At 35.9% G+C, this 8635-nt stretch overlaps 1 protein-coding gene across 1 annotated transcript; it reads left to right on the plus strand.

Moving 5' to 3' along the window:
• Nucleotides 1-5374: 5374 nt before the first annotated feature.
• On the plus strand, nt 5375-8401 carry LOC141671990 (putative glycosyltransferase At5g03795). Its single transcript, XM_074478467.1, has 5 exons — nt 5375-5500; nt 5812-6576; nt 6655-6785; nt 7153-7501; nt 7616-8401. Exons 2-5 carry the CDS (start codon nt 5878-5880, stop codon nt 8276-8278), a joined length of 1842 nt encoding a protein of 613 aa, XP_074334568.1. The 5' UTR covers nt 5375-5500; nt 5812-5877; the 3' UTR covers nt 8279-8401.
• The last annotated feature ends 234 nt before the right edge of the window (nt 8402-8635 follow it).

Below are 8635 nucleotides of genomic sequence, written 5' to 3' on the forward strand. Positions count from 1 at the left end.
CAACTGTTGGCTGCTCAGGGCAATGTGGAGGCAGAGCAGACTTTGAACATAGTGCACACTTCAGAATCTCTTCAAAGAGATAAAGCTGCTGTTAAAAGGATGCCTTCTCAAGCTGGTGAGCCATCTGAAGAATTTAAAGTAAATTCTAATGATGATGACTCTATTTCTTTGGATGGAAGCATAAACTTAGGGGGAGATGAAGGCCCAAGTTCTGTTCCAAATTTACCTGAATGGGCATGGACAAAGAAATCTACACTAGGACAGTTTGGTGTAGCTTTGGTCAAGCAGGTTATGGCTATTCAAAAGGCCCTTCAGGAAACTTCAGATGCTGGTACCAAGGCTATTCTTCAAGCTCATCTAGACTCTCTGCTCTGCAGTTGCAGCACATCAGACAGAATTTGAGTGTGGATGAACTCAAAAAGGATATTGCTGACTTGAAATCCTACAATTCTGAGAAGTTGGATTCAGTTCTTATGGTACAATGCAAGATTTTATTGCTGAGATTGAGGAGAGAATATGATGCTGACAAGAGGCTGGCCAAGTTGGAAAACAGAGTTCAAGTCATTGAAAACTCTGTGGTCACCATTCTTCAAAATCAACAATCTCAGACAAGTCTACTATTGCAGCTGGCAAAAGCACAAGGCTTGACCCCTATCCTTGATGATAACAAAAAGGGGGAGAATAAAGAGAAAAGGGAAGGAGAGCCATCAACAAAAGTTCAAATATCCAAAGTGCTAGTTCCTGCCATCACCACTTCTCCAGCACTTCAAATCAAAGGAAAGCTTGATGGAATTGATCTAATCTAGATATCAGCAGCTGAGATGAAAGTCAAAGAGCAAAGGAGGAGAATTGATGAAAGGATGCAACAAATTTTTGGTTCTACAACTTCAAAATCACAATCTGTGAAGCATAGCACAAAGGTGGAGCCAATCATTATGGAGCTCAAGCCAGTAAGGAGGAATAAGGTTGGAGAGACTTCTTCCAAGAATCTGAAACCTATGGTTCTCAAGCCCAACAACAGATCCAACAAGGACTCTACAAAGAACCCTCTAAGCCATGCTCAGTTCAAAGGAGTGGATTTTCCTCTTCCAAAGCCTGATGAAGACAAGGTTTTGGGTGGTAATATCATGAAGCACAAGGAGACCAAGGATGTGGTTGAAAGAAGGAACATGGTTATTATCTTTAGAGAGGGAAAGAGTATCTGTGTGATACAAGGACATCCCAAATTCTCAATAGCCAAGAGGGAAGAAGCCAGAAGGTTGAAGGAAGAAGCTGAAAAGCTAAAGGCTGACAAAAGAGCACAAGCAAAGCTTGAAAAATAGCTAAAGTCAAGTCAAGCTGAAGAAAAGAAAGAAATTGAAGACAAGGGTGAAAATGTAGGTATGGGGGACATGTTTAGTGATGATGTGGAAGAAAGAAGTAAGGAAAGAAAGGAATGGCATAAAGGGAACAGAAAGAAGGCCAATGCAAAAAGGAAGATTGTAGATTAATCTGAGGAAACCCAATCAAAATCCAAACCACTACCTTCTATTCCTGAACCCATTGTGCCTGACCCCTTCATAAACATCCATGGTGAAACAATCACTCCTAAGGAGGAACCAATTGATTGGGACACCATCAAATTGCCCACCTTCTTAACCACTTCTCCACCATCAAAGAAACAGAAAAGAAAAACTAAATCAACACCTCCCCTAACCTCAAGAAAATTCACTCAGAAGCCTAAACCTAAGCCACAAGCCTCAAATGATGATTATGTTCACATTTGTGACATAAAGGAGTTTACAGACATTGAACTCTATCTGGATGAGCTGGAGGAAGTAAGGGGAATAGATGCCTACAGACAGCTACCAGAAAGACTAGTGTTCAAATACAAAGGAAGTGGGGAAAGGACTTGGCCCCTTTACAGAATTCTGGATGAAGGCTATTCTACCTTGGTTAGAGTCTACTCAGCTATAAAAAGGGATACTGGCTTTACCAGGACTGCCAAAACTGAGATTCTCAACAAGATTGCCAGCATAAGGAAAACTTGGTGGGAGCCCAATGCCTTGCCTAGAACATTACTCATCCCAGAGCATGGAGTTACAGTTCATAAATCACCTCATTGGCTGATGGAGTTCAGAGACAATAAAGGAGTCAGAAGATTTTTCAGACTTGAAGATCAGCTCCAGATTGCCAGTAATGAAACTCTCAAGGATATGTAATCTAAGTTGGACATCAATGAAGAGGATGAAGCTGAATTCTACAGACAACTCCAACTCCAAATAGAGGAGAATGACAGGAGGCTAGGGAAGAAAACAAGGGATCAAAGGAAAAGGAATTAATCTGCTCAGGCTAAAGGAGCACCCTTGTAAACAATGTAATTCTTCAATTCTATCTCAGTATACACACTTTTGCAGCACTTTTGAATTTCTACTTTATTTCAGTTCATATGTTTGTTAAGTGTTTTGTTATCATCAAGTTAAACCCAAATTTATGCCTACAGTTCTAGTAGACATAAATAGGGGGAGATTGTTAGGAATATGTGTATTAGTTTGATGATAAGTTAAACAAAACACTTAAGTAGAAATCTAGTGTTTGTAGCCTCAACGGATAAGACCATTCTGGCTATCCGTTGAAGAAGTAGCTTTACTTAGAAATAAGTTTAGTATTGTAGCACATTTCATTCTCTGTATTTAAGTTGTAATTCTTAGATGTTGTGGGAAATTATCAGTCATGTAGACTACTAGTGGATATGCAAATAGGAGGGCTAATTGTAAATATTTCATGTCTTGTAATTTTGTATAAGTGAAGTAGTATCAACTGATATTAAAGGCCTTCAACGGATGAGAAACAAAGCTTCAACGGATGTCTCTAAAGCTTCAACGGATAATATCCATTAACGGATGAGTGCTTCAACGGATAAAGCTTCAACTGCTAATGCATCAACGGATAAAGCTTCAACGGATAAAGCCATCAACGGATGAAAGCTTCAACGGATGCTTAGTTCAGTAGCAGTTGATAGTGACAATTCATAAGCTGACAGAGGCACATGGGTTGACAGAGACAAACTGGAATGTGGCAGCCTCTAGGAGGAATCAAGAAAATACAGCATTTCCATTCTAGTGCAAACAAGGAAGTATTCAAAGATTCACAGCTAAACCTAAATTGCATTGGATAGAGAAATGAGGAAGAAACATGTGAAGAATCTTTTAATTGTATTTTACAGTTTTGTCTTCACTTGTAAACTTGGTGATATTAAACCAAGTAGCAGCTAGTAATTAGTGTGAATTTTCCAGAACTGTTTAGAAAAATCCAGAGAGAAAATCATCTAGTTTGTACTAGGACGCAGCTGTGATTTAATTCTTTGAATCACAGATTTTCTGAAATAACACATCTCTGGTGGAACAACAAATCCACCAGAAAAGTTTTTAAGTTCTTTGTGTTCTTTACATTTGTGTTTGAATATATCTGTCTGTATTAGCTTAAAGCAATTCACACACATTTGTTCATTAAAACACTTAGTCTTAGAAACTGCTCAAAAGTTGAAAAAGTTTTGAAATTTACATTCAACCCCCCTTCTGTAAATCTCATTGTTAGTCCACTGGGAATAACAATTTCAGCAGTAACCTTTTGGTGATCCACATAAAATTTAATTTTCTTATATGGTAAACACAAGTCAATCATATTCCTAACAGAATTATCATCATATAATAACCTTATTCCTTTGTTAAAGCTATGACCATCACAGAGAAAATACATAAAATCACTTTTGTCATAATTATATTTCAGAGCATAGTCTTCAAGATCAAATATGGTCATCTAATCTGTGTCAACAATTTCAATGATGTCAACCCTTCCCCCAGAATACCCAGGTTTACCCTTAAACGCATTTACACTAAATTTCCCATGATGATGCAACTGAATCGAAACCCTAGATGACATTCTGTTTAAGAAATTAAAATTACCTTCGATTAAAACATAGAAATCAAGACTATAAAATCAATAACATAATACAGACATAACCCATGTTAACAAATCAAAATTTAACAAACCAAATACAGACAATCCCTTTTTCATAAACACAATAAAACAAGAACAATAAGTGGGATACGTATCTTGTCCGATGATAAGAAATGAAGATACTATCACATATACTATTATCTTCCTTGATCTTGCACTCGATCGCCTCTTCAGTCGCTTTGCCTCGCCGGAAGGGTTTTGGTGCTGTTTTACTTCTCCCCTATTTCAGACAAAAGATCTTACTCACATTTAGTCTCATTTTTAAGTATTTTTACTCTTGTTTTTTTTTGAAAGCTTATTTACATGTCAGCTTGCACACGGGGCGCCATGTCACAAACTAACGGTAGACTTAACGTTTACCGTCCATTTTGACGAGGAAAACAAGTTGACTCTAACTGCTAGAACAATATGACGTAACCAGTGTCAAACTTGAGTCAGATTGGAAAGTAGGGGTTACTTGATACTTTTGAACGAAACCAGTGGGCAACTTGATATTTTTCCCCATTAATAACTAGAGATTAAATGTACGAATAATAAGATTATTATTATCGAAGACGAAGACTAAATAATAGTTCAAACATAATACATGGGTGAGTTGTACTGTAGAAATTGTTCTTTTAAGTCAAAAATAATTGTTTAATCATCTATGTTTAAATTGAAAAATTACATGATCAAGCTTAGTAGCCAGACCTTTAGCCAGAAATTTAGTATCATATTTTGTTGATTATCTATTTAATTATTCTTTTCAAAACTGCAGGCCACGTACTTAAAGTCTCATACCCCGCTGTTAATTTGTTTTATATTATGAAGCATACTTGTTGGCCTCTTTAAATATTATTGTATTTTTTATTTCAAAAAATAAATTTTAGCGTGTAATTTGTCTTTAAACTTCTTGAACTATATTAGAGTTTATAACTTTTGACATTATTAATTTTTTATTCATCTTGTATTTTAATATTTTATGAAATTGTCAATTTTGAATTGATGTTGTAATAAGTTATGACAAAAAAAATACATAAATAGAGCGGATATCTGATTCGAAATCCGTGATCCGAACATATTCGGATATAGATCGGTCTATAAAAAATCTGGGGTCGATCCGATCCGAATCCGAAAAAATAAATGGATATGAATATGAATTTAGGTCGATGCGATCCAAACCTGATCTATTCACATGCCTAAATGGATATGTTAAAAGTAATACCCAAATTATAAATACGTATTTCTTATAATTTTTTTAAATACACAATTCAGAAATATGTATTATTGTTATTCAATTAAGAAATGCATAATTGAATGGGTATTTTCAACTATATTTGAAAACAGTTACTTTGATGATTTACGCCCAAAAAATGAATATTTTTCCCAAATGACTCTTGGAAATACACGTGGGCGTATTTGTAATACACTTGGGCAGACTTTTTATAACTCTATAAATGTGTCATCAGATCTACTCAAGTATTAGAGTTCTCAGCTTTTCTGATCTTGTCAGTGACTAACTGTAAGTTATGAATCTTGTCCTTTTTTTACTAGTATATCTTGTTATAGTATTTTGTTTCAATCTGTTTTGTTCTTGTTTGTCACCTGATTTTCCTGGTTTCTTTATTAAACCCCTGTTTCTTTTATTTCTTTCTTATATTTATTGATTCTTTCAGTTCATTAGTAGTTTTTTTACTTGTAGTTCTTGATTTCAAGATTCCAATTATATATGTTTGTTTACATATGATGCCAAGTAAACTTCCATAACCATGATTATGATGTCTGAATCTAAAGTTGCTACTTAAATTTTTCTAAGGTATTGTAAATTGGCAGGAAAGTGGAGATATAAGTTTAAAGAGTTAGCTCACAAATCGAGAAATTATGAACTTGTAAAGAGAAATGGATAATGGATGTCAGTTTAGGTGTAAAAATCTTTTTTTCCTTTTTGCAATACTATTTGCAGTTGTAATGGTAGTTCAGCATTTTGAACTCCCGTATGGTAGTGAGTTACTGCCATCACTACTCTCTCCCAAAGTTTCGTATAACAAGGAAAGCTATTTTCCAGTCGGAGGAGAATCATCGCCTAGTTTTGTATTTGAGAGGAATCAAAGCTTGGATGGTGATTTAGGATTAGTTAGTACTAATCGATCTCAAAGCTTGGATGGTGATTTAGAATTAGTTAGTTCTAATATAACTCCATTTCAAAAAGTTATAGAGGATAGCGGGGGTGATAAAAATTATGTTAGTAATGGCACAGTGGAGAAGGCTATAGATAATGAGCATAAAGCTTCCTCAAATGGTACTGTCTTAGCAGTACCACCAGCAATTCCATCCTCCTATACAAACCCGGATTCCAACTTAGCAGCAGCTCCTGTTATGTATGCTAAAGATAAGATGGATTCAAGACCAGAAGATGTCACAAGCAGTTATTCTAGAGATGTAAAGCCTATCCCAGTTGAGGGTACTTTCACAGGATCAACCAACGATTCGTCTCTGACTGATTTTCGTCCTGTGAACAATAATTCAACAATGTTAGTGATGCCAATATCCAAGATGAATGAGTTCTTGCATATGAGTTACTTATCGCCTCATCCTCAAGTATGTCCAAGAATGTTTTCCTGTTTTTTGTTGGTCAGTGAGTGTGGAAATTTATTTATGTATAATTTCTATTTACAGACATCGCAGTTTCCTTCAAAAGTTGACAAGAATCTGGTAAATGCAAGATCGCAGATAGAGAATGCCCCTGCCATAAGTAATGATGCAGAGCTTTATGCACCTCTATATCGTAATGTTTCAATGTTCAAAAGGTAATCTGCAAAAAAATGTGATTGTGTACTCCTTTGTATTTTTATATAAATTGAGCATATTATTCTGGGAAAGTGCATAAACATAATATTGACAGTTTAAAGTTTTAGTACTTTATCAATTGTTTTCTCCTGGTAGTACCACATTAGCATAAAAGAGATTAATCCAGACAATATATAGGATGAAAAAACTTGTTGATTAGAAGCTAGGAAACTCAAGATTAGAAGTATGAGTATGCTCTAGAAACTCTAAATGCCAATAATTGCGAGTATGGAATTTTACATGCAAAGCTGCAACTTAACTATTAGTGTCGCGTATATAACAATGATAATCAGATTTCTTAAGTCGATCATGGTTAATTATCATCAGGAGCTATGAAACTATGGAGGGCATGCTAAAAGTCTACATATACAAGGACGGAGAGAAACCAATCTTTCATGACTTTATACTTGAGGGAATTTATTCATGTGAAGGTTGGTTCTTGAAGCTGTTAGAGGCAAACAAACAGTTTGTAACAAAAGACCCTGGAGAAGCTCATTTATTTTACTTACCTTTCAGTTCTCGATTGCTTCAGTTAACTCTATATGTGAAACATTCACACAACCGTGAAAATCTTGTACAGTACATGAAAAACTACGTGGAGATGCTCATTACAAAATATCCCTACTGGAACAGGACTGATGGAGCAGATCATTTTCTTGCAGCTTGCCATGATTGGGTATTTTATTATGTCCCCCCCCCCTACTCTCAGTTCCACTGCTAAGAAAGTTTTTAAGTACCAAATTAAATTCAAAACGTATTTTCTATATTCTCATATAAAGTCGTTTCTCAGGCCCCAGCAGAAACGAGAGGAAGAATTCTTAATTGCATTAGAGCTCTCTGTAATGCGGATATCAAAACAGGTTTTAACATAGGTAAGGACGTCTCAATTCCAACAACATATGTTCGATCACCTCAAAATCCTATAAAAGGTATTGGAGGCAACCCTCCTTCAGAAAGGCCAATCCTTGCATTCTTTGCTGGATACATGCACGGAAATGTCCGCCCAGTTCTTCTACAGCACTGGAGTAACGACACCGACATGAGAATCTTCAGCAGAATGCCGCATGTCAAAGGTAACAAGAACTACATCGAGCACATGAGAAGTAGCAAGTACTGCATCTGTGCTAGAGGGTTCGCGGTGCATAGTCCAAGAGTTGTGGAATCGATCTTCTACGAGTGTGTCCCGGTTATTATATCGGATAACTATGTGCCTCCTTTATTTGAGGTTTTGAACTGGGAATCCTTTGCTGTTTTTATTTTGGAGAAGGACATTCCGAGTATGAAGAACATTTTACTTTCGATCTCGAAGGAAAAGTACCTTGAGATGCAAAACAGAGTTAAGAGGGTACAAAAACACTTTCTTTGGCATGCTGAGCCTTTGAAGTATGATTTGTTCCATATGATTCTTCACTCCATTTGGTATAATAGAGTTTTTAGGATAGCTCCCGTTTGATTACTGTACACTCACACATACACAGCACACACATATACTTTTGTAACGCCTGCCCATGCTGTAAAAGAAGGATTCAACATTTTTTTATAAAAGGTTTTATAGTTCTATTTTAGAAAAACAAAACAAGAACTAAGATGACAATTGAGACTGTCCTTACTTTTGCTTCCCCTTCCTCGCTTTTGCTTCCCCCCTTCCTCGACATTAAAGATGCGAAAGTAAATCGAATATTACTAAGCTTCTATATGTATAAGATGGAAGCAGGTTTTTCTAAAAAAAAAAGATGGAAGCAGGATATTTGAAGTGTGTCGAATGTGACAAACTTAGTTAAAATCCGAATTTTTTTTTGGAAAATCAAGT

This window comes from Apium graveolens, chromosome 7 (assembly GCF_009905375.1).
Source record: "Apium graveolens cultivar Ventura chromosome 7, ASM990537v1, whole genome shotgun sequence".
In the NCBI taxonomy this organism is placed as follows: Eukaryota; Viridiplantae; Streptophyta; class Magnoliopsida; order Apiales; family Apiaceae; genus Apium; species Apium graveolens.

Bases quoted from the DNA above. Each gene is read 5' to 3' on its own strand.
- LOC141671990 (XM_074478467.1), top strand. From the start codon at position 5,878: ATGGATAATGGATGTCAGTTTAGGTGTAAAAATCTTTTTTTCCTTTTT. The intron at 6,577-6,654 runs GTATGTCCAAGA...TTCTATTTACAG, and splicing joins ACTTATCGCCTCATCCTCAA to ACATCGCAGTTTCCTTCAAA. The intron at 6,786-7,152 runs GTAATCTGCAAA...AATTATCATCAG, and splicing joins AATGTTTCAATGTTCAAAAG to GAGCTATGAAACTATGGAGG.